The 26,562-nt window shown below is 62.4% G+C and overlaps 2 protein-coding genes across 8 annotated transcripts; one reads left to right on the top strand and one right to left on the bottom strand.

The window, feature by feature from the left end:
• Window positions 1-6,277: 6,277 nt before the first annotated feature.
• PHC2 (polyhomeotic homolog 2) lies at window positions 6,278-15,019 on the top strand. 4 transcript variants are annotated; one of them, XM_090122826.1, is made up of 15 exons: window positions 6,278-6,362; window positions 8,647-8,832; window positions 9,007-9,165; window positions 9,240-9,317; window positions 9,389-9,550; window positions 10,538-10,642; window positions 10,706-10,919; window positions 11,318-11,634; window positions 12,221-12,368; window positions 12,944-13,146; window positions 13,252-13,381; window positions 13,464-13,578; window positions 13,661-13,796; window positions 13,933-14,197; window positions 14,300-15,019. In XM_090122826.1, the coding sequence occupies exons 2-15, from the start codon at window positions 8,689-8,691 to the stop codon at window positions 14,452-14,454; spliced, it is 2,331 nt and encodes a 776-aa protein (XP_089978952.1). In that variant the 5' UTR covers window positions 6,278-6,362; window positions 8,647-8,688; the 3' UTR covers window positions 14,455-15,019. The 4 variants fall into 4 exon arrangements, with proteins under 4 accessions (XP_089978952.1, XP_089978951.1, XP_089978954.1 ...); XM_090122825.1 differs by having other exon boundaries at window positions 13,876-14,197; XM_090122828.1 differs by lacking the exons at window positions 6,278-6,362; window positions 8,647-8,832; window positions 9,007-9,165; ... (4 more) ...; window positions 11,318-11,634; window positions 12,221-12,368 and adding an exon at window positions 12,580-12,676 and having other exon boundaries at window positions 13,876-14,197.
• A 1,335-nt stretch (window positions 15,020-16,354) lies between these two features.
• ZNF362 (zinc finger protein 362) lies at window positions 16,355-26,529 on the bottom strand. 4 transcript variants are annotated; one of them, XM_031607919.2, is made up of 9 exons: window positions 26,454-26,529; window positions 24,512-24,709; window positions 19,035-19,098; window positions 18,710-18,956; window positions 18,260-18,575; window positions 17,915-18,139; window positions 17,489-17,567; window positions 17,197-17,355; window positions 16,355-17,111 (listed from the first exon to the last, which is right to left on the bottom strand). In XM_031607919.2, exons 2-9 carry the CDS (start codon window positions 24,550-24,552, stop codon window positions 16,995-16,997), a joined length of 1,248 nt encoding a protein of 415 aa, XP_031463779.1. In that variant the 5' UTR covers window positions 24,553-24,709; window positions 26,454-26,529; the 3' UTR covers window positions 16,355-16,994. The 4 variants fall into 4 exon arrangements, with proteins under 4 accessions (XP_031463779.1, XP_031463782.1, XP_089978955.1 ...); XM_031607922.2 differs by having other exon boundaries at window positions 24,512-24,596; window positions 26,454-26,520; XM_090122829.1 differs by lacking the exon at window positions 26,454-26,529 and adding an exon at window positions 25,538-25,787 and having other exon boundaries at window positions 24,512-24,596.
• Between the last annotated feature and the right edge of the window lie 33 nt (window positions 26,530-26,562).

Raw genomic sequence — 26,562 nt, 5'->3', positions numbered from 1 at the left:
CCAACCCCTGGCCGCACACAGCTCTGCCCAATCCCAAACCCTATGGCTGAGGCTCAGCGCTCCCAGTGTGAGGCTGCGCCCGCCGCCCCAGGGAGCTGTGCCATGCCTCTGCCCTCTGGGCACAGCCTTCCCCTGCTTCCCTCTGTCCTCGAGGGAGTGTGCAGCTCCTCCTGACTCTGCGTTGCCCATGAGCTTACTTAGCACACATTCATTGCCTGCAACCGGATCATTTATAAATACATTAAAGGGAACTGGCCCTAAAACCGAGTCCTCCTTGCCCTTGTATGGCAAGAAAGGGATCAAGTAGCAGAACACACGAGGAAGCAGACACGTCAGCACCCAAAGTAAATAGACGCCAGCATCACGAGGCCAATCCAACAACTTCCCCGACCAGCGTAGCAGCCAGCACTCTGCCCCTCAGTGCCCCTCACTGGGCACCAAATAGCTCCTGTGGGTCAGCCCTGGCAGAGCCAACAGTGCCCAGCCACTTGCTGCTGTCCCCTGGACCCCAGTGGGCTGGGAGAAAGGAAAAAAATGGGAACAGCAAAAAAAAAAAAAAAACAACGGGGCTCGAGGCAAATGTTGGGTAAGTGAAGGAGAAGGGGAAGGAGAAAGAAAGCAAAGCAAAACAAAAGGAGGGATGCAAAGGTAAGATCCCACCACCTCCCATGGACAGACCAATGCCCTTCAGTTCCTAAGCAGAAGAAAACCAACAACCAACAGATCTGTGTGTCCTCACACAGGCTGCTAGGTGAATAGCTCCATCCCAGGCAGACCCAGTGCCCAAACCTGCTACGAACCCCCTGCCAGTCCATTACGAGCCCCCTGTGAGCCCTTTCAGGTCCATCACAAGCCCATCACTTTCCCACCGCTCAGGCTGGGAAAGGACACACAGAGCCTGGAGCAAAGACACCACCTCCCTGGGCCCAATTCCCCCTCCCTGCTGGTTCAAGTTGCTGGGAAGCTGCAGGGTTTCATTCATCTGGGGAAGGAACGTGGCCGTCCTGCCTCCCCGGCGCAGCCCCACACAGCACCGCACCTCCCACCCCCCGCTCCCAGGCAGCTCTTTCTTCTGCCCCTCCTGCAGCTGGTTTGCCTTAAATCACTGAAAGCAAAGCAGAAGGCAAAGGGAGCCGACGCAGGGCACTTCCCAGGGTGACATGAAGCAAAACCTCCCCCTGGATGGCCTGAAAGAGGAGGCATCCATCCCTGGGAAATGCCACGGGCCGGAGGGAATAGGAAAATAAATTTCTGGAGCCTCCAGGAATCTGCTGCATTGGATAGGAAAACCTCATTGCTCTTGGGAAGAGCTTTATTAATAGCCAAGCTTGCACACAGCCACAGACACTTGCAGGGATGCAATTTAGATCGATCTGCAGTCAGGCTGGGTGCTCCTGACTGAGCAGGCAAGTCTTCCCAGCTCCAGTGCAAAACAGTGCAAAATAACACAGGGAGTTGGGAACATCACAGAGATGGTCAGGATTCAGCCTATTTGATGGGTTTGCAATGTCAGAGCAGCCCTGTGCCCGCTCTGGCCAGGCTGCTCTTCAGGGCATTGCACCAAAACCAGGGGCTGGGATCAGGCTTCCTGAGACTTGCTTTGCCTCCAGTCAAAACAGCAGGACGAGGACTGATGGAGGCCTTTGCAAGCTCACTGAAGGCCCATTGCAAACTCACTGCAAACCCATTGTAAACTCATTGCAAACCCAATGCAAGGGTGTGTTGCCAGTTCCCTGTATCCCACCCATTGCAGAAGACATCCGAGACCCCGGCCCACCAATCCGCATCTCCATCTTTTTATAAGACCAATACTGCCAGGGAGGCAGAGGCTTGGCACAGCCACCAGCAGGCTCTGCCCACTTTAAACAACCCCCAGGGCACCAAATCTGCCCTTTCTCCATGTGAGCCTTGCCCAATGGGATCCAGGCTGCACAAACAACATGGATCAGCCTATGACCTGGCCAGGAGTTTGTTAAATCCAATGTAATTTAGAAAATAAAAAAAAAAAGATGGGGGAGAGAAGGGATGAATCCTTCCTGCAGTGCAGCTGTGCTCCTGCTGCCAGATGTTGGAAGAACGATGGAGAAAGAGAAAATAAAAGCCATTTTTCCTGCATCCCACCACTTGCAGAACTCCAACCCAACCCAGCCGGGTCAGCAGAGCCCACCGACAGCCTCGCCAGGCCTCGTTAGGGCTCATTAACGAAGCGTCAGTCTCGCCACAGTTGCAAGGGCTGCTGGCCTGAGCTGTCAGTGCCCATTAGGAGCTGGGTCCTATGGGCTGGGAACGGGACAGGGCTGGGAGGATCAAAGGCGGTGAGTGTCCGGCTCCAGTGGGGCAGAATAATTTAATAGAGAGGCTTACCCAGGTTTTTTACAGTGTATTTTTTTCTTTGCTCTTACCGGTGCTGACTCTGCCCATAAATCTTTGCCTCAGCCCCTCTGCTGCCCTCTCCCTTCCCAGTTGCACCACAAGGCAAAACTACTGCAATTTTTGTTTCCTGTTCAACCCGGAATCATTGGCAAAACCGACATCTCTGCTTTCAGTGCACCTAAAGCCTGCTGCTAGCTGGCAGGGGAATGGCAAGGATGGGGTTCATGGGCAGCAGGCAGCCACAATCCCACAGCACTGTGACCCTCCGCAAGCCTCTTCCCAGCATGCAAGCCCCTGCCCAGCCTTGGTGCCCATTATCCAGTACTGCAACCTCAAGGTGTTCACATGCACCAATGCCGAGTGCCCCGCCATGCACACAGGTGCAGAAACATCCCCAGGAGTGCAGGGCTCATCCTGCTTCCATGTGCTGGAGAAAATTCACATAGCATCAGCCAGGCTTTGTCTGACCCGATGCAATTCCTGCCACCTCGCTGCATATCCCGACAGCACAGGGTTGGGATGTGTATCAGCTCAACTGCGAGCAAATGAGAACTGCTTGCTCCAATGTGGGCTTGTGAATATTCATGGCGAGGAGAAGATGGGGCAATGATTTATATGGGTAAAAGAAGGCTTTAATTGCAGTGAGATTAAATCATCACTCCAAGGAGGATCAACATGGCTAAGCCTGGAGTGATTTGGGACGGCGAGCGGGGCTGGAGCAGAGGCGGGAGCTGACACCAAGTGGATGGAAGCTGAAAGTTCTGCTCAGTGATGGCAAACAGGAGGTTTGAGTTAAAAGCTGGGGGACTGCAAGAAAACTCTCCAGCTGTCAGCAGATCTCACAGCCCACCAAAGTCGTGCAAAAAAAAAATAAATAAATAAATAAAGAAAGCAAAAAAAACCCAAGTTTTTTGGCTGTGCAGAGCCCTGAGGGCAAGCTTTCCTCTCCCACAGCCTATCCTGCAGACATTCCAACCACGCACTGAGTTGGAGCACCCCCAGAAGAACTCCCAGGGGGGGCTTTTCTCAGTGCCCAGCCCCACAGAGCCCTTTCGGAGCCAGTATTTGCCAATCTCCCCCCAGAAGAGCTCCAAACCCCAGCGGGATATCCGCTCCTTCCAGCCCCCTGCCGGGACCCAGCACAAGCCAGGGACGGAGGCGTCGCGCAGGAGGAGCTGCGTCACCAGGCGATTTCCTTTGGAAAAATACCTGCATCCAAGGTGCAGAAATACAACAAAACCCAAAATGTGACAAGGCACGCTTGCATAACCCACTCATCCCCTCCTCTTGCCTTCTCGCCAAGGCTCTGCTGTCTCTGGACTCCTTCCAACAGCCTTCCCAGAGGGTGATGCTTTGGGAACGCGGGGCCTGACACTGCTTTGGGGATGCCACTAGCACCTGCCGAGTGCTCAGGGGGAAAGAAGCTCAAAGGGGAAGAAGTTCAAAGGGGAAGAATTTGGAAGCGATTTGCTCCAGAAAAGACGTCAGGGGAAACACAAACCCTAGGAGGAGAACGGTGATCCCCACAGGAGGATGTTCCCCAGGGCTCACGAGGGGAGGGCAGGGCGTTGGGAGTCAGACAGCAGGGCGACAGCCCTCTTAAAGGAGGACAAGTGGTGCTCAATGGAACCGGGCCGCGGCGGCACATCTCTCCACCGCTGCAGCAGCCCGCATCAGGGCGGGCACGGGGGCACCCCAGGATGCTCACAGGGAGACAGGTCCACCCAGAAGGGCTTTTTGCCCCCCCCTGGAGCTGACATGCTGCCCTGCGAAGCTGCCGGGCAGCGGGATGCCGCGGGCCCACCCAGGGGCTGCAGGTAGGCGGATGTGAGGCAGCTCCGGCAGCGGGCCCCGCTCACATCACCAAATATCCGGCCCCATTGTTCGCGGGGATGCGCCGCGTCCGTGCTTTGTTCCCCCCGGCACCCGCGCGCCTTTGTGTCCGCACAAATATTTGTGCCCTCCGAACCCACGCGCGGGCAGCGGGAGGGACGAGCGGCCCCCAAACGCGTCCGGAGGGAAATTTCCAAGTGGAAACCCAGCCCTCGGCGCGTCCCAGGCTGAATGGCCGCCCCGCTGGGTGCAGACAATGAGCAGTCAGGCTTTCAAGCTGTTCCCGCCCGGCTCCCCGGTGCGAGAAGGGAGATGGCATCAGGCGCAAGGCCTGGCCCAGTGCTGGGCCTGGTGCTGGCTTGGTTCTAGGCCCGGTGCTGGGCTTGGTGCTGGGTCCTGTGCTAGGCCACGCCGCACATCTTTGAGCACAGGGCCACATCTCCTTGCCGCCCCGCACCCAGGGTGCAATGCATGCAGCAGTGGCATCGCACAGCGCAGCGGTGGGGATGGCGGGCATGGCGTGAGGACAAGACAGGCCTGCTGCTACGCCCAGGCTGAGTCACTCCAAGCACAAGGCGACCGGTACCAGAGGGACACCAACCCTGTGCTGCCACGTGCCTGGCATGGCGCGGCCATCTTGCTCCCGGTGTCCACACTGGTGGTGGCCTCACGAGTCATCTCCTTTTTGGGCTGAAAAGCGTGCGGTTTGGGACACGTGCTGCTATGAGACTGTGGCAGCCTGTCCCCAGCACATCCCTTGGGGACCGCACCCCCACTGCTCCTCACTGCCCAGCGGTAGTTGTTGGCTCCCTGCATAGGAAAAGGAACCAAAAAAAAGGGAAGAAAAGGGATAATGCTCAGCCCCATTCCCATCCCCACCCCGCAGGCTCCATCGCAGGGCAGTCATTGCCCTCTGGTGCCTCCAGCCATGCAGCCCCAACGTTCCCCAAACACCGGGCAACTCCAATCCCAAGCCCTGAGGGTTGGTGGTGCCCCCAGGTGTGAGCAGCACTGTTGTGCCCGAGCACCAAGGGCACACTGCGGTCACAGCCGACCCTGAGCCCCATCTGCAAACCTTTGTGTCCACCTGCAAGCTCCCAGGCCCTTCCTGCAAATCCATGCATCTTGCAGCAGACCCAGGCCTCTCGTGCACACCTACAAATCCCCTTTACAAACCCACCTGCAAATCCTCCACATGCAAACCACAGGGTCCCACTGCACACCCAGAAGCCCTTTAGGAGCACTGTGGTTGCATGCACTGCTCGCGGCCTTTGAGGCTCCATGCTTCCAGGGCTACCATCATTTTTGCAGATTTGCTGTATGCACCTCATTTTCCACAAGTTTGCCATGCACACCCTGCTCTTTGTGGGTTTGCACCTTGAGCCCCACCTACCCCATCTTTTCCACTCTTCCCCTTGGCACCCCGTTTTTTGCAGGGTTGCTGTTTGTACCCATTTCTTTTCCCGCTAGCTTCTTGCACCCCGCTCCCTGCGAGACCATCTGCACTCCTTTCCACATTTGCAGCCCGCACCTCATTTCTTGCTCTCTCGTGCTCACACTTTGCACGCCTGCTTTTTGCACCTTGCAGGCTTACCTCGGGCCCTTCGCAAGTCAGCTACCGGCGCCCCGCTTCGTGCACACGCCCTACTCGCACCCCGCTTTGCTGCAGGCTGCACCCCCCCCAAACCCCCTCCAGACCCACCGCACACACCCGCTCCCCCCAGCCCCCCCCCCCCCCCCCCCGCGCCCTAAGCGGTCGCCGTTCCCATTTCCGGCCCCGCCCCGTCGCGGGGCAGCGCGCGGGCAGCCCCGCCCCCGTTGCCATGGCGCCCGGCCCCCCCTCCCCTCCCTCCCCGTTGCCATAGCGAGCGCGAGCCGCTGGCGCGGGGGGCGTGGCCGGCGGGCCGGCCCATTTTCCGATTGGCCGCGCGGCGCACGTGACGAGCGGCGGAATGCAAATGAGCGATGGCCGCGCCGCCGCCCGAGGGAGCGCCGCACCGCCCCGGCGGGAGGGAAGCAGGCCACGCCCCTCCGAGCTGACCACGCCCCTCCCCGGTAGCCCCGCCCCGCCCCGCCCCGCCCCGCCGGCCCGCGCGGCCGCAACCCCGGGAGGCGCCTCCGTCATGGCCGGCGGGAGCCGGGCCGCGGGGCCGCAGGTACCGAGCGCCGGGCCCCGCCGCTTTGTCTGGGCCGCGGGGGGGCGGGGGGGCGGGCCGCGCACGCGTCTGGGTGTCGGGTGTCCGCGCGTCCCGGCCGCGTCCGTGCCTCAGTTTCCCCGTCGCCGCGGGGGGCGGGGGGAGAGGCGGACGCACCGATGTCCGCCGTGCGCCCGGCCCCCCTCTCCGTGCGCACACTGCCCCGGGCGGGGGCTCCGCCCGGACCCGCGCGGCCGCTCCACGTGCGGCGGTGGGAGAACCGAGAGCCGTCCGGGGCTGCGGGGGCACCGCGCGCCGCTCCGCTCTGCTCCGCGTGGGGTTCGAGGCCGCGGAGCCCCGCCGTGCGTGTCACCGCCTCGCCGCCTCCCTGTCCCTCGCACGGGGACGAATGCGGACCGGCGGGGACGCTTTTCTCGCTGCTCACGGCTCCGTCGCGACCCCACGCGTGAGGACGCCCCGATGCCGCCGGGATGTCACGGCACAGCTCACGGATAAAGCCACGGCCCACGCGTCCAAACCCTACGGCGCTGAGAGCGGAGCACGGCGGATGTCACGGCCACGCCGCGGGCACGCGGCCACCGGCGGGCATTTCGGCAGCCACCTCCGGCGTGCTTCTCCGTCCCACCCGTGCGCGTCCTCCCGCCTCGCCGGCGCAGCAGCGCCCTCCGGGGATGTGGCCCCGTGGCCTCACGTCGTTGAGCACGGGGACATCGCGCTGCCACGTCCTGCTGTCCCGCTGCTGGCGCCTCGTGCTGTGTTTGTCCCTGCAAGACTGTGGCGTGGCCACCGGGGTCACCTGGCGTGGCCACCAAGACCACCTGCTGTGGGCACCGCGGCTGCTGTCCATGGTGGAGCGCCCGGCGCTGCTGTCCCTGGTGCTGGCCGTGGCACCCAGCGTGGTGGCACCCGCCATGGTGGCACGGGGCCTTGGGTTTCTTGCTGGTTATTGGAGGTCTGTGAGCACATGTGGGAGCAGCAAAGCCTGGGTGCCCACAGAGCCATTGGGTGCTGGTGCGGCCTGGCAGTGTGGGCACGGCCCTTGCTGGCAGTGGTGGTGGTGGTGGCGGTGGTGGTGCTCCTGCTGCTCACCTCCAACCCCAGTGGCACTCAGCATGCGGCGCTTCCCCTCCATTCCAGTCCTTCTCCTTCTATCCCTCCATCCCTCTGTCCTTCCCTCACACCCCTCAACCCTTTCCTCCTACCCTTCCCTTAGTCCCTTTCCTCTTCTCGTCCATCCTGTTGGCCATCCTTCTGTCCCTACACTCCTTTCCTTCTTCTGTCCTCCCTTCTGTCCATCTTTCCTTCCCCCTTATTCATTTCCTACTTCTTTCTGTCCATCTTTCTCTCTCTCCTTTTGTATTTTTGTCTATCCATCCATCCTTTCACACCTACCTACTTCCTTCCATCCTTCTGTCATCTTTCTGTCCACCCTTCCCCCCCTTCATCCCTCTACTTCCCTTCATCCCTCTTTGTCTACTTTTTCATCCGTCTGTTCATCCTTCCCTCATTCTTTTGCTTTCCTGTTCCCTTCATCCTTCCCTTCTCTTGTCCGTCTCAATGTTTGCATTCACCTTTCCATCTGTCCTCCTTCCCTTCCTTTGTCCTTCCTTCCATCCTTCTCTTTCTTCCTTTGCTCTGTCGTTCTCTCCCCCCTTGTCCTCCACCCCTTTCCTAATTTATTCTGTTTGTCCTTCTGCTCATCCTGTCCCTCTATCTTTCACTCTTACTTCTTTGCTTCCTTCCATCCTTGCTCCTGTCTCTGTCCTCTGTCCCTTTGTCCTTTCTTTCTGTCCCCTCATTCCTTCCATCTGTTCTACCTTCCCTCCCTTCCTCTCTTTCCATCCTCTTTTGTTCCTTCATCCCTTTTCTACCTCCATCCATCTGTCCTTTCTTCCACCCATCCTTCTATCCATCCCATTCATACTTGTGTCCCCATCTGTCTGTCCATCTTTCCCTCCTGCCCTTTGTCCTTTCCCATTTCCTTCTTTCCTTCCCTGCCTCCCTTCACCCTTTTCCTCCTTCCGCTCTTCCTGGTTGCACTTCCCATCCATCATTCTGTTCATCCTGCTTCCTTCTGTCCTTCACTTCCTCCCCTCCATCCCTCTCCTCCATCCTTCCTGTGTCTGTCCATCCATCCTTCTTCCCCTTCCTGAGGATTTGAAGTGCTGCTGTGTGCTGGGCACGGGTAGGGGTGGGCCGGGGGCACGCAGGGCTGCTCCCATCTGCCATCCTCATTCCCCCCAACCCACAGGACCCCCACGCCCACCTCCACACTCTCCCCCAGCTCTAGGCCACCCCAGACACCCCGCGTGGCCCTGCCACCACCATGGAGAACGAGCAGCTCCCGGCACCTCCGCCCTCCAGCAGCGCCGGCGGCACCAGCACGACGCCCAGCAGCACCGGCACCGCGCGCCCACCCGCACCACAGATCTCCGTCTACAGCGGCATTCCTGACCGCCAGACCGTCCAGGTAGGGCTGTGCTGCACACCCTAATCCTACCCCTCACCCTACAAACGGGGCTGGGGTTGGGGTGCTTGGGTCTCCCCTTGGGTTTAGAGCAGGAATGCTGCATGCATTTGGAGGCTCTGGATACAGGGTGAGGCTTTGGGGTGTCGCGTCCCACGGTCCCGCTGCTTCCTGCAGGTGATCCAGCAGGCCCTGCACCGGCAGCCCAACACGGCAGCGCAGTACCTGCAGCAGATGTATGCTGCGCAGCAGCAGCACCTGATGCTGCAGACGGCCGCGCTGCAGCAGCAGCACCTCACCAGCGCCCAGCTCCAGAGCCTGGCGGCCGTGCAGCAGGTATACCCCCCCCCGGGGGTCACCCATAGGTGCCGCAATGCAACGCGCACGCAACGCTTTGCTCCCATCCCCAGGCCAGCCTGGCAGCCAACAGGCAGAGCGGCTCCTCTGGCAGCAATGGCACGCAGCAGGCGCCTGTGCAGCAGCCCACGGTGAGTCCCCGGCTCGCCGGGAGCACCCCGCAGCCCCCACCCCGGCCCCAAAACCCACTGTCCCATTGCAGATCAACCTGGCCACGTCGCCAGCAGCAGCCCAGCTCCTGAACCGGGCACAGAGCGTCAACCCCGGGGCGTCGGGCATCGCACAGCAAGCTGTCCTGCTGGGCAACGCTGCCTCACCTGCCCTCACCGCCAGCCAGGCACAGATGTACCTGCGGGCACAGATGGTAAGAGGTGTTCTACCCAACGGCTCTATGGGGCAGCTGGGAGCTGCTGGCTGGCCATCACTCTGCAGCAAGTTGGCCCAGACCCACAGGAAGCAGATGCTAGAGGGTCTCCTTTGCCCCACAGCTCATAGGGCGCCCATCGCTGTGCTGCGGGGTGGGCTGGATACATGCAGAGTCTGTCACTCCACCGTAGGGTAGGGTAACCAGAGCCTACAGAACTTGTGGGTTTCCTGTCACCTGGCTGTGGGGTAGCCAGGCCCTGTAGGGTGAGCCTGAGCTCACAGGGGCCCTTTGTGCTGCTGGGGGGTGCTTAGGTTTCCCAGGTTGCCCACTACTCCACCTTAAGGTAACCAGACCCAAAGCATCACCTGGCTGCAAGGTGCAAGGCCCCCAAGGGGGCACCTGACTCCATAGGGTGAATATTGCCCTGCTTTGAGGTGCCCTGGCCTTATGGGGTGCCCAAACCTGCAGGGCATGCTTCACCTTACTGTGAGGTGCCTAGATCCCATGGGGTAACCACACACTGCTCTGAGATCTCCTCCATTGAGTGCCCGCTGTCCCCATGCTGGGAGTGCCCAGACTACATGGGGTGCCCATCCTATGGGCTGTGTGGGCTTCTTGGGGTGTCCTCCCCCAGCAGGTGGTACCCAGTCCCCAAGAGATGCCCTGTAGAGTGTCCCTCACCCTCACTGCTTGGGGCCCACCCCAGCAGGGTACCCTCTGCTAGGGTAGGGGGGTGTCTGGATCCCATGGGACACCTACACGCTATGGGAGGGTTTGCCCAGACCCCACAGAGGGCCGCTACTCTGATATGGAGTGCCCAGACCCCACAGAGTCACCCAAGAGACACGGGGAACAGCAGCACTGAGCTAGGACATGGGCAAGTGTCCCGTGTGCCCCACACTTCTGCCATCGCACGAGGACATGGGAGCACTCAGGGTGCTCCCCACAACCCTCAGAGACAGACTCACCCTTCTCTCCCCGCAGCTCATCTTCACGCCCACGGGCCCCGTCAGCGCCGTCCGGCCCGAGAGCCCTGCACCTGTCCCACCACCAGCCCCACCGCCAGCCCCACCGCCCGCCACCCCCCAGGTGAGCCCCCCTGCACCCCACATCCCCTGTCCTCCCCACCCCACTGACATGCTGCCATTGCAGGTGCACAGCCTGGCGCTGCGCCCCGCCGGCCCCCACCTCCCTGCCCTCGCCATGAAACCCCCTGGCAGCACTCCACGGGCCGGACCCCCCCGGGCGCCCCCACCTGAGAACCCTGGTGACCACCTCAAAAAGGCTGAGGGCCCCGATGCCCGCACCCACCCCATGGCCCGCACTGCTGCTGCCCCTGCTGCCGCCCACCCACTCGTCACCCCAGGTAAGGCACCGTGCTGGGGGGGGCTTGGACCATTATGTGCTGCAAAAGGCAGCAGGCGTTTACTCTGAAACCTAATGATGGCCCTCCCTGCTGTTTCCTGGGCACCCCATCTGTATCAGGGACCTGTATAGTGTACGGTGCCAGTGCTGGTGGATCAGAGGGGGAGGAGGTTCCTCCTCGTGGCTCAACTCTGGGGGTGAAGGCTGTCCCCCTCCCCAGCACCCACCAACCCCTTGGGGTTACCCAACTTCAGGGTTCTGCTGCTACCCCCCCGGGACAGCCTCACCCCAGCCAAGAGTGAATGCTGCCAGGGTCAGGAGCAGCCTCAGAGGGAGGGGACTCAGGGGTGGCATCACTGATGAAGCCTCTGGGCCTTATCCCCCCATTCCCACCCACAGCCTACGCCCCGCTGCAGCAGCCCCAGTTCCTGCAGCAACCACCGAAGCCGATGCAGCAGCAGTTTGTCATCCAGCAGCAGCAGCAGCAGCAGCAGCTGGCACCCCGTGGGCAGCACCCCTCGGGCCCAGCCGCCCCCCAGCTCCAGCCACTGCCCCCTGCCAGCCCCAGCCCAGCTCCCCCACCCAAAGCGGGAGCCCCCCATGGGACGGGGGCGGAAGGCACAGCCCCCAACGGTCACCCCGGCTGCTACGGGGCACCCCGCAAGTTCCAGCACGCCTCTGCCGTCATCCTGCAGCTGCAGCCGGCCAGCAGCACGGTGAGGGCCCCCCGGCCCCAGAGAGCAGGGGTGCTGGGGGTCGGGGTGCATGGGGGGCCCCGGTGTGCACTCGTGTGGGTGTGCTACGTGCTGTGTGCATGTCAGCTCTGTGCACGTGTGCAACCCTTGTGCCAGATCCACATGTGCGTGCATGCACGGCTGGTGTACTCCTGAGCTACGCACGTGTTGCATGTGTGCATGACCTGTGCACCATTGCCTCCTCCGTGTCCAATTGTGCCACATGCATGTGTGCGCAATGGCCCACGCACAGCTGTCCACAGGGCTTATGCACCTGGACCATGTTTGCACGTGTGTTTGCACTTGGCTCACACACAAGTATGTGTGTGCAAGCGCTCACAGGCTGCCTCCACGTGCACATTTCTACCTGTCCCACGTGCACGTGAGCGCATTCCTGACCTCTGCATGTGCGCGCCGGGCCCACGCACGCACGTAGCAGCGTCACCCAGACCGGAGCATCTGCGTGCACGCGCGCGCGCCCCGCACACACACAGATGCCCCGCCCCTCACACCCCGCCGCCCTCGTGCGGGGCGCGCTCTCGCGGCGCTGACGCTGTCCCCGCCGCAGCCGCCGCTCGGTGCCGCAGAGGCCGCCCGCCGGGACGCGCCGCCCGCCGCCAGAAGTCCCCCCGCCGCCGCGCCGCCCGCCGCCGCCGCCGCCCCCCCGCCGCCCCCCGGCCCCGAAGCGCCGCAGGGGGAGCGCGCCGCCGCGCACGGTAAGCGCGGGAAACTGAGGCACGCGGGGAGCGGCGCCGCCTGGCCACGCCCCCGCGCCGAGGCCACGCCCCCCGCCGCCCCGCCCGCGCCCTTCCCGAGGCCCCGCCCGTCGAGCGGAGCGCGCGCGCGCGCGGCGGCGGCCAATGAGGGCGATGGGCGTGGTCACCGCCCGGCCCCGCCCCGCCCCGCGCAGCCGCCGCCGCCGCCCCGGCCCGGCCCGGCCCCGCTCCGCCTTTGTCCCCGCTCCGCCGCCGCCGCCGCCGCCTTTGTCCCCGCCATGGGGCCGCCGCGCCGCTGAGCGCCGCCGGTGAGTGCGCGCCGCCCCGCTCCGGCCCGGCCCGGTGGGCGCTGACCTCACTTCCGCATCCGCCCCCGGCCCGGGGTCGCCGCGGCCCGGTCAGGTGAGGCCCGGGCTCGGCGGCGGGGCCCGGCGCGGCCTAGGAAGGAGCGGCGCGGCCCGGCGCGGCCTAGCGGGCCCGGGGCGGCCCAGCGGGGCGGGGGCGGGCGGTGCCGCGTGGAAGCTGACGGTTCCCCCCTCCTCCCCCCTCCCGTTTCCCCCCTCCCTCCTCCGCAGAGCCGGGCGCGGAGCGCGTGGATGCGCCGCCCGCCGCCCCCGCCCCCGGCATGACCTCGGGCAGCGGCAGCGCTGCCTCCACCGTCGCCGGCGCCGCCCCGCACAATGGTGAGAACAAACCGCCGCAGGCCGTGGTGAAGCCGCAGATCCTCACGCACGTGATCGAGGGCTTCGTCATCCAGGAGGGCGCCGAGCCCTTCCCGGTACGTCCGTCCCCCCCTCCCCTCACCCCTCCCTCCCTAACGCAACGCGCTCCCCTTCCCCCCCCCCACCGCCGCCGGCCCCGCTGACGCCGCGGCCGCCCGCAGGTGGGCCGCTCCTCGCTGCTGGTGGGGGGCCTGAAGCCGCAGTATGCGCAGGAGCTGCTGGCGGAGCGCGCCCCGCAGCACGACAACACCACAACCACCGACTCCGAGATGGAGGAGCCCTACCTGCAAGGTGAGGCGGGCGCCCCGAGGTGGGAGCCCCGCGAGGACTCTGACCTGCCTCGGCTCAGCTGCCCGCTGCTCTCCCTCGGCAGTGTCCAAAGAGGAGGGGGCTCCCCCGAAGCTGAAGTGTGAGCTGTGCGGCCGTGTCGACTTTGCCTACAAGTTCAAGCGCTCCAAGCGTTTCTGCTCCATGGCGTGTGCCAAGAGGTACCGAGCTCCGACCCCCCACCCCGCGCCCTGCCCCAGCCCTGCTCTCACCCACCGACCACCCCCCCATCGCTGCCTGCAGGTACAACGTGGGCTGTACGAAGCGCGTGGGGCTGTTCCACCCCGACCGCAACAAGCTGCAGAAGCCCGGAGGGCCCCCCCACAGCCGCCGCCGCACCTGCAAAGTGCCCACGCTCAGCAAGGACACCAAGAAGCAGGTGAGGGGGGGGCGTGGATCCGACCCGAGGGGCGCAGTGAGCCGCGGGGCCGGTGCTGCCCGGTGGCTCCGTCCCGCAGACTCCGGTGTCCCTCCCGCCGGGCTCGGGGCCGCTCTCGGTGACGGCGTCGCTGCAGCTCAACCACAGCCAGGAGGACTCAAGCCGCTGCTCGGACAACTCGAGCTACGAGGAGCCGCTGTCGCCCATCTCGGCCAGCTCGTCCACCTCCCGCCGGCGCCAGGCTGAGCGTGACCTGGAGCTGCACGACATGGAGCTGCGTGACATGGAGCTGCCCGACATGCACGTGCGGGAGCTGGCAGGCATCGGGCACCGCTTCCTGCCCAGTGAGCCCAGCAAGTGGAACGTGGAGGATGTCTACGAGTTCATCCGCTCACTGCCGGGTGAGGAGCGTCGGGTCGCACCGTAGAGGGGCTCTGTTGGCTTTGGGTCTGTGCTGAGCGTGACCGTGTTGTGTTTTCCCTCCCCCCCCCCCCACCCTGTAGGCTGCCAGGAGATTGCCGAAGAGTTCCGTGCGCAGGAGATCGACGGGCAGGCGCTGCTGCTGCTGAAGGAGGATCACCTGATGAGCACCATGAACATCAAACTGGGGCCGGCCCTCAAGATCTACGCCCGTATCAGCATGCTCAAGGACTCCTAGAGCCGTGCTGCCGGCTCACACGGACGCTTCCGCCGGGTGGGGAGTAGGGGGGACAGACCCACGCCCCCCCCTCAGCCCTGCCTGTCCTGGTTGGGAGGGGGGGGGAGGAAACCTATCACTGAGCACAAACAGCCCCGGGGCAGCCCCCCCTCAGCTGCAGGGTGTGTACATATAGCCCGTAGCGATAGTGGCCCCACTGTGGCAGGGAGCCCCCCCGGCACGGCGGGGCACAGCAGGATGGTTGCCTTAATGCGTGGCCCCGCCGGGGCCCGGCTGCCCGCCCTGGGGTGGGGGGAGGGCATGGGGGGGTGCCTATAGAGATGGCACTGCCCCTGGCAGGGCTGCTCCAGGGGCACCTCAGTAAAGGATGGAGGTGGTGGGGGCTTGATACCCCCAGCAGGTAAGGACCCCCCCCCCTCAGCCCACACCGCTGCTGTCAGCCGCCACGGTCTTTCTAAGAAAAGGAGGAAAAAAGAAAAAAAAAAAAAAAAAGGAAAAAAAACACAGAAACCACATCCCCTTTTTTTCCCCCGTTTTTGTTTCTAATAAACACTGAAAAAGAAAACTGACCCCCCCATATTTTGCCTCCTCCTCCCACACACCCCCATCTCTTCTGGGTAAACTGAGACACATCACAGTGTCCTGGCACAGGGCTTTGTGTCACCTCCCACCCCCCCACTGGGACAGCCCTATCACGCACTTGGCTGCTGTGTGCTGCTGGTGGCTGCCCTGGGGGGGTACTGCTACCACTGGGACACCTTTTGTTTCCTTTGTGCCCCAGAGTGTCCCCCCTGGCCCCACATCCCTGCTGGCACCCAGAACCCAATAGGCACCCAGAGGTGAGACTGAGGAGTGGTGAGGTCCCCGTGCCCAGCACTGTGCCTGGCTGGGGGCCCAAAAGCTTTGGGGGGTGGTGGGGAGGTTGGGGATAGCATCCCTAGAGCCTGTGGCCACAATGGGGAGGAGGCCCTGGAGCTGGTGCCATGGCAGTGATGCGTCCCTGGAGACGGTGGCTGCGGAGACACCGTTCCGAGCTGGGGGCCCCGGTGTGGCGTCCTCGGAGGTGGTGCTGCGGTGGTGATGCGTCCCGGTGCTGGTGGCACCGTGACCTGGTGCTCACACCATGACATCGCCCCGGCAGCGCCAGCTCTCCCGGAGCTCTTTACCTCCCCTCAGCACAGCGGAGCTTCTGCCTCCCCCAGCACTTCATCATCCACCATCCCCACATCGGGGGGGTTTTTTGTGGACGCCCCCTTCCCAGGTGCCTCCTTTGTCACCGCGCTGCCCCTCGCCCCGTCCCCCCATCCCCGCAGCAGTGGCACCACACAGAGCCCATCGTTTGTTTCCTTTTCTTTTATTCTTTTTTGCTCCGAAACGGGCGCTGCTTTGCGGGGGGCCGGGGGGGGGGTCCCCGCTGTTTCCAACCGCCCGCAGACGCTCCGTGTGGCCACGGCCCCCCCGGCTTCTCCATGAGCCACAATGCAAGACAGTGGGGGGGGGGGGGGAGGGTTAGGAAAGAGGTGGGGGAGGGGTGTGTTGTTTTTTTTTTTTTTTTTCTTTTTTCTCCTTTTTTAATAAGGTAATCGCTAGCTCTAGGGACGCGTGGCCTGGATTTCCATCGAGGAAAATAAAAAAAAAAAGGCCCCAAACGGGGCTGGGGGGGAAGGATGGGGGGGGGGAGGCGTTAACAGTGTGTATAAGAGGCGTATTTACATGGTATTAACATGCTGACAAAAAAGGTTACAATATTGAGTATCGTACAACACCAAGGGGGAAACGAGGAGCCAAAGGGTGGATGGATGGGGGGGGTGGTGGTAAAAGGTGGTGGAAGGGGGGGGAAAGGCTGTGGGAACTCAAATTAATAAACAGAAGGTAATAAACACCCTGGCAAAACAATGAGTTAAGGCTTAAAAAGTGTATAAAAAAATAACACAGTTAATATCCAAAACGGAACCAAAGAGTACATAATATAGATGAGTTTCTGTCGAGTCTCTCCGCGGGGTGCGGGGCGCCCCGGCTCTGTACAGGGCTATGTACACACAGAGGCACGCACACCCCCGGCTGCTCCCGGCGACGGAGTCCGGCGTGGGGGGAGCGAAACCAGAGGGGAAAACGTCTTTAAAAATCAAACGCAACCCAAACGGAGCAGCCCCCCCCCCCCACTAAAACAAAGCCCCCTCTGACCCCCGCTCCGCTCCGGCACAGTCCTGGGGGGGAGGAGGGGGTCCGGCGTGCTCCGTTCCACGTCTGATTTTGTTTCTGTGTTAGCAGCACCAACTTCTTGGCCAATAAATATATATATATATTTGTATCCAAAATGAGAGGAGGCGGAGGGCGGGGGGGGCTGACCGAAGGAGAACCCCAACTTCTGCCCCCCCACGCACGCTTCCCCCCCAAGAAAACTGCAGAGATTCAAAGTGCTCTGAAACCGTCTTTGGATGTCACCAAACCTGCAGCCCCCCCCGGGGGGGGGGCCGAGTCGGGGGGGGGGCCAACACGGTGCCACCCCACCGACAGCAGCGGGGCGGGACGGAGCCCACTTAGATGAGCGAGATCCGCACGGGGATGCCGGGGGATTCGGTCCTTTGAGGAGAGTGCTGGCTGACGAGGTGCTCCACCACGGTGTGTTTGGACATGTGCTTCATCAGGTACGTCTCCTGTGGGGCAGAGGGACAGGTGGTGAGCAGCAGGGCACGGTGTTAGGGGGGGCTGCACCGTGCCGTGCCCCCAGAGCCCCCTCACCGAGGTATAGGCGCGGCCGCACATGCTGCAGCAGTAAGCCTTGGCGTGCTTGATGGCGTGCGCTGACAGGTGGATCTGCAGCGAGGCCGAGTCCGTGTAAGCCCGGTAGCAATTCGGGCACTTGTAGGGCTTGTCCTTGTTGTGCTGTCGCTGGTGAGACTGCCAGAGAGCGGCACAGGTTGGGTTGTTAGGGGGGGCACGGGGCCGGGAGAGCCCTGAGTCCCCCCTGCTTCGCCCCTTGGGGTTTGGCACTCCGTGTCCCCCTCCCCGCCGTCACCCAGGAGTTGCTGACCTGGAGGTTGGAGAGTTGTGTGAATGCCTTCTCGCAGCCAGGGTGTGGGCACTTGTAGGGTCTGTCACCGGTGTGGATTCTGCACAGGATGTGGGTATGGTGGGAGGGGAACGTGTCAGGCACTGGCCCCAGCAAAGGCTGGGAACCCACACAGCCCCAAACCCTGCAAAGCTCCCCGCACCCACACGGCCTCTGAGCTCAGCAGAAAGCAGGACTGGGCAGCGACAGCCGTGTGCACAGAAGGGGCCCAGTGATGGGGCACAAGGGGAAGGAGACCCTGGGCTGAGACCCAGAAGTGCTGCGTGGGTTAGAGACCGCAGCTGGAGATGGCCGAGAAAGGCAGTGCTGAGCAGATTTGCTCAGCTGGGATCCAACCCCGTCCCACCCCACTGGGGACTCCCAACCCCACACAGCCCTTCCTGGCACCTGGTGTGCTGCTGGAGGTGGGACAGCTGGCGGAAGGACTTCTCGCAGTACGAGCAGTGGTAGGGCTTCACACCCAGGTGGATGCGCAAGTGCTGGGCCAGGTAGGAGGCGTTGGCGAAGGATTTGGAGCAGTGGGGGCACTTGTGGGGTTTGGCCTCTGTGTGCGACTTGGAGTGGATCTGCATCTCCGACTTGGTGAAGAACGTCAAAGGGCAGACCTTACACCTGCAGGGAGAGCCCATGGGGGCCGGGGCTGGGGCAGGACGCCTCACTGCACCCCTCATCTCCACCCCCATCCCCACAGGCACTGCTGCAGCCCAGATCCCACGCCAGATGCCCGCCTACCTGTACGTCTTGCCCTCTTTGGCCGTCTCCCCCGAGGCCAGGATGGGGTACGGAACCACAAGGACGGGCGGCCCCGAAGGGTTTTCCGCCTTGATCTTCTTGCGGCCCCGCTCCGTCTTGGGTGCCCCCAGCAAACTGTGGCCCTGGATTGTCTTTATGGAGTCGAGGAGGGGTGGGCTGGTGATTCCTGAGATAAGGGTGGGCGAGGAGGCGATGAGGCGGCTCTGGCTGGTGGAGGTGGGCGTGGAAGGGGTGGTGGTGCCCGTGCTGGACTCGGAGGTGCTGACTGTGGGCGCGCGGGATGCCAGCCCCAACCCTGTTAGCAGAGACAGGCGGGTGTCAGTGGGGCACACACTGCCCACCCCACGCCCTCCCCCCACACTCGAGTGGCCCTCAGGCAGCAGGACCCAAAGCAGACCCCCTGAAGTCCCCCCGAAGCAGTGCAGGTACCTGTGACGGTGCTGGTGGCTGGCCGAGCGTGCAGGGCCACGTCGGGCTGCGGGACCGCCTGCGGGTGGAGGCCTGGCACCTGCTGCAGCTTGGGGAGGGACATGATGGACTGGCTGCTTTCAGCAGGAGAGGGGGGCACCAGGAGAGGCTGCTGGGAGGCAACGGAGGTGGGGGGCAAGTGTGGGGGCCGGATCTTCTCTGCCATCAGCTGCTCTTTGATTTTGTTGATCAGGACGAGGTTGTCCAGCTGGCAGGGATGGAGGCAGAGAGGTCAGAGGTGCCGCTGATCCATTCGTTCTCCCTCCTCCCCAAACACCCGTCTCACCTGGCTGGGCATGGTGGGGGGAGGCGGCCAGAAGTAGGGGTTGTTGAAGCGAGGCTCCGCCATCCTGCAGGGAGAGACGGTGGGTTACGGGGGGCAGCAGCCTGGCAGCCCCTCCAGCCTCCCCATGGGTCTTTGCAACATTGCTCCCCATGGGAAGGAGCCCCCAGGGCCCACCACAGGGCTGAGCCACACTGACAGCAACGCAGCAACCACCAGGAGATGTTTCCTAGAAAACCCTTCCAGAAGACGAAGCACAGAGGAGGAGAGCATAGCGGGGCAGCCGGCCCTTTGGGCAGCTCGTATCCACACACAGGTAACTGCTGCTGAAACCACAGCACCTGCCCAGGGCTCCCGATGTCACCCAGGGTTCCCCCTGCCCTCACACCCGCAGGTGTCACTGCTGCTCCCCAGCACCTCAGGGAAGGCTGCAGGGGGACACGGAGCACGGCGCAAGCATGGCAGCGACACAAGGACCCCAAGGAGCCCCAGTAAGGACACCTGCAGCAACCACAGGTGGCTCAGCGCTTGCTCCAGGACGAGCCCTGCTTGCAGCGGGGCTGGAAGATTTATGGAGACGCTAAATACTTTGGAAAAATGAATTCTAAAATCCATCTTTAGTTAATAGGAAACATCTGAGCGGGGACGGCAAGAAAATGACGGCAGCAGAGCAGCCCGACATCAGCAGGCAGTGCTGCTGCTCACATCACAGCCCGCGCTGGCAGGGCACGCTGAGGCACGAGCACTCCTGATTCCTCCCCACCCGACACCCAGTGCCGATTCAGCCAGCACTGCCATCAGACACTGCACACGTTTTTTTGGCTGCACCCTGAGCTGGGAGCAGGCGGGACCCCATGTCTGCACAGAGCACCAGGAGCAGCTCCATGAGAAGGAAGGAGCTCCTCGGCCCTTCCCCAGCTCTCCGGTGACGGAGCTGCAGGGAGACGACCTCCATTTGGAGCAGAAATCAGGCCACGGAGAGAGAAACCAGAACGGCACAGACCCATTCCCACCACAGCCGGCACCAGGAGGAACCAGGCATGAGATCAGCACGGGTTCCCTGCAGATCGCTGCTGCAAAGGAGGGCAGGGAGGCCGGGGACAGCGAGGCACAGAGCGGGACCTGCTGTCCCGCACGGCTCGTGGGGATGAGACCGCAGTGCAGGAGGGCAGCGGCCACGTGGCAGCGGGTGGTGCTAAGCAGCTTGAGGTCCTGGGAGCAGCAGCCCTGCCCAGGGACCTGGAGCTGAGGGCAGGATGGGAGCTGCTCATTAAGAGCCTCAAACAGGACCGTCCTGGCCGGCACCAGGCTCTGGCAGCTCGGGGCACCCGGAGCAAAGCAGACTGCATTGCAGTAGCCCCAGGCATCACTTCAGAGCATCCCTTTCACTGGGGTCAGCTCTCTCTCGTGAAAGCAGAGTCGTGCAGAGCCACAGGGAACCCTGCTCTGCACCAGTCTGTGCCAGAAAATGCTGTCAGAGGCGACAACTCACTGCTTACAACACCTGTACCACAGCTTGGGACAAGCACAGCACTCTGGCATCCCCAGGTCAGAGTTCTCCTGCCACTGCCAAGATCCCCAAACCCACCACCGTGGCCCTGAATCCCACCACCATCACAGCCTGAACCCCACCACCATGGCTTGATTCCTATCATCATGGCCTGAATACTCCCAACCATCACAGTTCAAATCCCACCACCACGGCCCAAGCTCCACCAGCACAGCCTGAATCCCACCATTATGGCCTGAGCTCTACCATCACAGCCTGAATCCTACCACCATGACCAGAATCCCATGACCATGGCCCAAGCCCCACCACCACAGACAAAATCCCACAGCAAGAATCCTTGCACCACCATAGCATGAACCCCACTGCCACGGCCAGAATCCCACCACCACAGCCTGAACCCCACCACCATCACAGCCAGAATCCCACCACCAGGTCCTGAGCCCAACCATCACATGCCAAATCCTTGTACCATCACAGCCTGAACCCCACCACCACGGCCAGAATTCTGCCACCATGGCTCGCCCAGTGGCTGCCCTGCAGCGTGGGAAGCTGCAGTGCTCCTTCGATCCTTGCCTGGCCGGAGCAGGAAAACAGGAAACCAGAGCTATGATTAGAAAAGGTTTTTTGGAGCCAACCCAGCAAGCCGCTGCTCTGCCCTCGCAGCAGGTGCCCCATGCCCTCTGTCCCCCCCATCCCGGACCACACAAAGCTCTGCCCGCCCCATTTGCTCAAAGAAGCGGAGGATCCCAGCACAGCCTGCAGCTGCCATGGAAGGGGGGGAGCACGACCTGCTGCAGTCTCCCACTCCTTCCCCACCTGAGCAGTTCTTATTTAACAGCGAAGCTGCTGCAACCGCTGTGTGTGGAGCGCTGCAAACCTGCCCAGAATAAAGGGAAAAGAAACAGCGGTGGTGCCAAAAAAATCCCTGTTCCTGTCCCAGCTTAATTTCATAAATTGTGTGGTGTTTCATCTGGAGCAAAGGGGGACCGTTCCCCCCTCCCAGGGCTGAGCTCGGACGGTGGGGGGAGGGGGCCGGAGGGGATATAAAGCAGATGGAAAAATACATAAACTCCCTTTTTCTAGTTCTCAGCTAACTATGAAAAATGGAAGCTGACACACGGCAAAAAAAAAAAAAAAAGAAAGAAAGAAAGAAAAATCCATTAAAATGGAAATGATGAAGGGTGGGGAACGCTGCAGCACGTCTCCCCCCGGCTCTGCTGGGCACGGCGCTGTGTGCCCGGGCAGTGGGATGGAGGAGCTGCTGCTGAGGCAAAGAAGGCATCGTGGGCACCCAGGAGGGCTCCATCAGTGCGCACGGCCAGAGCTCCCAGGCAGGGAAGGAAGCAGAGGGAGGTGGAAAGAGCAAGCAGCGGATGCACGGGGAAGGGAGAGGCGTCGTGGCAGAGCGAGGCCCGGCGCCACGTGGAGGGGAAGGGGTGCACAGGCGGCTGCAGCAAGGCCGGCGGTGGCCCGGCACAGACAAGACATGGTGCACACCGTGTTTGGTACTCACAGGCTGGCCTCAGAAGCCAGATGGCCGCAGCTGCCTGGGGAGACGTGTCGATGAGGCTCCAGATTGATGGAGGTAGATGATGGCACGGGTGGGTACGAGCGCCAGGCCCCGCAGCTCACTATAGCCTTCCAACTTCCTACCAAACTGCCGCTAAGTCAAGCTACAGTTCTCTAGGGAACGTCTCTACTTTGGCAGCCCTCTCTGTCTCGCCTTCGCTGAAATAAAAAGAAACAAGAGATTCTTTTCACGGACACGGCACGGCACCGCCACGAGAAGGGTTTGCTCCCGGGGACCGGCACCGCTTCGCCCCTCGGGGCCGGCGAGCGGCCACAGGGCTGCCTGGCACAGGTAGGGCAGCAAAGGGGGCAGGGGGAGGCAAGGAGGGGATGGGGTGAGCCGAGCGGCATGCCTGGGTACTGCGGGGTGCCAGCGGCCAAGCGAGAAGCCAGCCCTCCACCAGCACAGCCTCGCTCTCCCAGGCAGGGTCCCCCGCTGACAAGCGTCCATCAGGAGCAAGCTGGGCACGGAGCAACAAGTGCAGGGCGGCGCTGGGTAGCAGCACCCAGTGCTGGGCAGCACGAGTCCACACAGCCTCAGACTGCAGCAGGCAAAAGCAAAGAGCCCGGAGTCCCCAGCTGTCCCCTCAGGGCACCGTCAGATCAGCAGGAGGGGACTTGGGGATGTGGCACTGGCACAGCCGTGTCTCCCATCGCCCCTCGTCCCATTCCATTTGCCAGCACTCCATCCGTTCTCACGCCACCCTGTACTCTGCCACATTTTCCCCCAAAAGCACAAAGCCTTCTCGCCCCTTAAGCTCAGCCCTGCCAGGGGAAGGGGCTGCACCATCCCCACCTTCCCAGCACGCAGCAGCACCGGTCAGAACCCACTGCACATCTCCGCGGGCAGCGTGCAAGCGGCCCCCGCCTGGAGCAGCAGCTTTTCAGGAGAAACCAAAGGCCCGACTGCAAAATCCCCAGCCCCAAGCTGCCGGGCGGGAAGCAGCATCAAAGCCACCCACATGCCCGTGGGCTGCCACGCCGTGCCCAGGCGGGCTCCCCGTGCCACAACGCGCCGTCCTGCTGCCAGCCCCAGGGACCGTCCCACGTGGGCCCTGCGCCCACGGCCCCCGGCCCAGCTTTTTCTCAGCAGGAAGAATTTACCCTAAGGCAGAAGGCAGCATAAGAAACGTAAGCCAGGGAAGCAGAAACAACACGTGAAACCCGGGGCAGAAGGCTCAGAAATCCCCGTTCCAGAGGAACGGCTTGGAGGCATCGTGTGCCAGAAGAATTCACCCAAGATGGAACCAATTAAACCCCACATTTCCGCCCCCCGAAGGGCTCTGACTGGCGTTTCTCATTCAGATTTCCTTCCCCAAGCAAAATCAACTGAAAGCCAACAGCAGTTGGAGCTGAAAGCCCATCCCAGCAGGGCCGGGGGTGCAGAATGGGGCCCCAAAGGTTGTGAGGAGCCCACACCCCATAGGTGTGCACTGGGGAATGGAGTCGGACCCCACATTCTGCCTGCAGGGCCTCAAATCCCAGAGGACTCCACACTGCACGAGGAGAGAGCGGAATCCCAAATGGAGGAATGCGGGGCCCGAGGGCTGCACTGCTGCCCGGGGTGAGGGGTGAGGTCCCCAGCCTGGGGGGCTTCTGCAGCTGCCCCACAGGCAGAGGGGAGAAGCGGTGCAAAGAGAATGGGCAGAACGGGTGTGGAAGGAGCAATGAAGGGAACCCACTTCCCTCGGAGACACCCTGGAGACCAAAACAGGGAGCAGGCAGGATGGGACACCCGGCTCACTGCCCCTGGAGGTGGGGGCAGAGCTGTGCCCTACGGAAGCCAGCAGAGACACCAAAGCCGCACAGTTGGAACCAGCAGCGCCCGCCCACCCAGGCAGAGGGACGAGCAGCACAGTGTAGGCCTGGCTGTGACATCGCAATGGGGACAGCAGGCACCGAACCCCCGGCACCCCGGCGATGCCACACTGCCACCCCGGCACCACACGGCAAAGCGGAGCCGGCAGTGGCGCTCAGAGCCGGGCGCCGCGACAGCAGGGACAGCGCGGCGGCGAAGCAGAGCTTTGCCCCAAGGCCAGGCAAGGAGGCAGCAAGCGGTTCCCAACCCCAACCCTTCCGCCCCGACCCCACACACGCATGCACTTGTCACAACGGCACGGCCAGCCCTGCTCTCTGAGGGAGAAGGGGATTCCTGAGGGAGAACGGATTGCTCTGCACAGAGAAGCGCACGGACTGCCGGCCCTGGGAGAGGAGATGGGGATCGGGCTCATGCTGTGAGCGAGACCCCAATGTACCCAGTTGGGTCCAGCATCCCCCCCCCCAGCCCCAGGCAGGCACCCGGCCGGCAGCCCCCGAGGGCCCTGCTGCCCAACGCTCCCTGCTGCCCAACGCTCCCTGCTTCAGCACGGTTCGTTTCCCTCGAGAGCGCCGGCATGCCCACCTCTGAGAGTACTGGCGTTGCTTCCCCTTATCCGCGTCCATCTCCAGATCTAGCTGGGAACTGGTGCCGCACGCGGGGCGTTTCTCTACGGGGGGACAAGGAGGACAACTTCACACACCCCAAAAAACACAGACACGCGGAGGAACAAAAGCGGAGCGGCTCCCACCGACCCGACCCGTGGGAACGTAGGGCTTTTTCCTGAAAGCAGACAAAAAGAAAAGCTGTGTTTTCATCCCCGGGCTCCCCAGTCCGGGGCGCCCGCAGGGCCTGCACCCATCCGTCCATCCATCCATCCGTCCGTCCATCCGCCCTGCAGGCTGCACGCCGGGAGGGGGCCCAAAACTTTTCCCTCTCCTCTCCGATCCCATTTCCGTCCCCAAGGGCTCCGGGCTGGGAGCGCCGCCCGTCCTGCGTCCCCACGCAGAGCATCCCACGGTGCGGGAGGGAGGAAAAGGGCCGAGGGACGGATCCAGGGCCAAACCGCAGCTCGCCACCGGCGTGGCCGGGGATGATGGATGTATAAATACGGGTGTGCGCATCCCCACGCTACGGCACGGCCAAACCAATGCGTGTGGAGGACACCGAGCTCCCCAGGCACCGCCGCTGCTGGAAATGTGGGTCCCCTCACTAAAGCTGCAGCTTCCACATTCCTGCTAAAGCGCGATGCAAAATATATCCCCCCCCCTTCGCCACCCCCAACCCTCAGCTGCTCTGTTAGACCGAAGAAAAATACGGTTAACGGGGAGGGGATGGAATGAAGGGAAAAAGGAAGGGAGCGGGGGGGGGGGGGGATAAATAAATAAAGCACAGCAGCCCCCCATCACACACACACAGCACCACCACCGTGCAGACTGAAAGGCCTGGAAAAAAAAAAAAAAAGAGAGAAAAAGAAAAAATCATAATAATAAAAGGAAAGAAAGCGGCAAAGGGGGGGAGGTGAGGGGGGGATTGTATGAAAAAAAAAAAAAAAAAGAGAGAAAAAAAAAAAAAAGAACGGAAGAGAAAAGCGACGGAGGGAGAAGCGACCGAGAGAAAGGCAGCCGAGCCCCCACGCCGCATCCGCCGCTCCTCGCCGAGCACCGCCGCACGGATGGGGCCGTTCGGCTGCAATTAACTTTTCCATCAGACCCTCCGGAGGGAGAAAAAGAGAGAATCCAGCAAAGCGGGCATCTTCCTGACTGCCCCCCCCCTTCCTCCTCCTTCCTCCTCCTCCTGGGTTGGGAGGGATGGGGGGGGCACACACGCAGAGGGGTGCCCCCCCCCGGGGAGGGGGTGAGAGAAGAAGTGGGGGGGGGGGAAGAAAATAGAGGAAAAAAAAAAATAGGAGGGGGGAGAAAAAAAAAAAAAAACACGAAAGCAGAACGCGAGAGAAGAGCGAAGTTGGGCGCGGAGTGAAGTTGCTCCTGCCCGGGGGGGGGGGGGGGAACCTCCGCAGACAAAAAGGCCGAAGGGAGAGGGGGGGATGGAGGGGGGGGGCGGCCCCGCTCTGTGCCCCTCCGCCGCCTCTCCCACATTCTCAGACGGTTTTATTAAAATTCGCAGACAAAAGGAAAACAAAAATGGCAGCCCGGCTTATTTTTAAAGCGCGGGGAGGAACGGGGGGACGCCATGTTCTGCAGATCCGCGGTTACGGGGGGGAGAGGGAAAAAAAAAAAAAAAATTGAAAAAAAAAATTGAAAAAATTAAAAAAAAAATTAAAGGGGAAGGGGGGAAAAAAATGAGAAAAAAAAATAATAATACATATCTCGAGGAGGAACGCGGCAGCACCGCCCTGCCCCCCCCCACCCACAACCGCTGTTTACCGGAGCTCGCACCGGGGGGGGGGGTGTTATTATTTTTTGAATGCGGGAGGAGAGGAGGAGAAGAAGGGGGGGGCGAGGGGGGGGAGGGGGGGAAGAGGAGGGAAAGAAGGAGGAAAAAAAAAAAAAGACACTTCCTATACCAACAGCCATGCTCCGCGTCCCGCGTCCCTCCGCCGCCGCACCGACAAAATGGGCGCCCCGCGCCTCCGCCCGCCCCCGCGCCTCCGCCCCCGCCCGCCCAGGGACCGC

The sequence above is a fragment of the Phasianus colchicus genome, chromosome 22 (genome assembly GCF_987193195.1).
Source record: "Phasianus colchicus chromosome 22, bPhaCol1.hap1.1, whole genome shotgun sequence".
Taxonomy (NCBI): Eukaryota; Metazoa; Chordata; class Aves; order Galliformes; family Phasianidae; genus Phasianus; species Phasianus colchicus.
Note: the sequence above shows the minus strand (reverse complement) of the source record. Positions and strands in the feature narration are given on the sequence as shown.

Excerpts from the sequence above, each read along its gene's own strand:
- PHC2 (XM_090122825.1), top strand. The coding sequence starts at position 8,689 with ATGGAGAACGAGCAGCTCCCGGCACCTCCGCCCTCCAGCAGCGCCGGC. Across the intron at positions 13,797-13,875 it reads GCAAGGACACCAAGAAGCAG|ACTCCGGTGTCCCTCCCGCC; the intron begins GTGAGGGGGGGG and ends TCCGTCCCGCAG. Across the intron at positions 14,198-14,299 it reads GTTCATCCGCTCACTGCCGG|GCTGCCAGGAGATTGCCGAA; the intron begins GTGAGGAGCGTC and ends CCCACCCTGTAG.
- ZNF362 (XM_090122829.1), bottom strand. The coding sequence starts at position 25,634 with ATGGAAAAGTTAATTGCAGCCGAACGGCCCCATCCGTGCGGCGGTGCT. Across the intron at positions 17,568-17,914 it reads CACCTCCAGCAGCACACCAG|AATCCACACCGGTGACAGAC; the intron begins GTGCCAGGAAGG and ends CATCCTGTGCAG. Across the intron at positions 17,356-17,488 it reads CACAACTCTCCAACCTCCAG|TCTCACCAGCGACAGCACAA; the intron begins GTCAGCAACTCC and ends GCTCTCTGGCAG.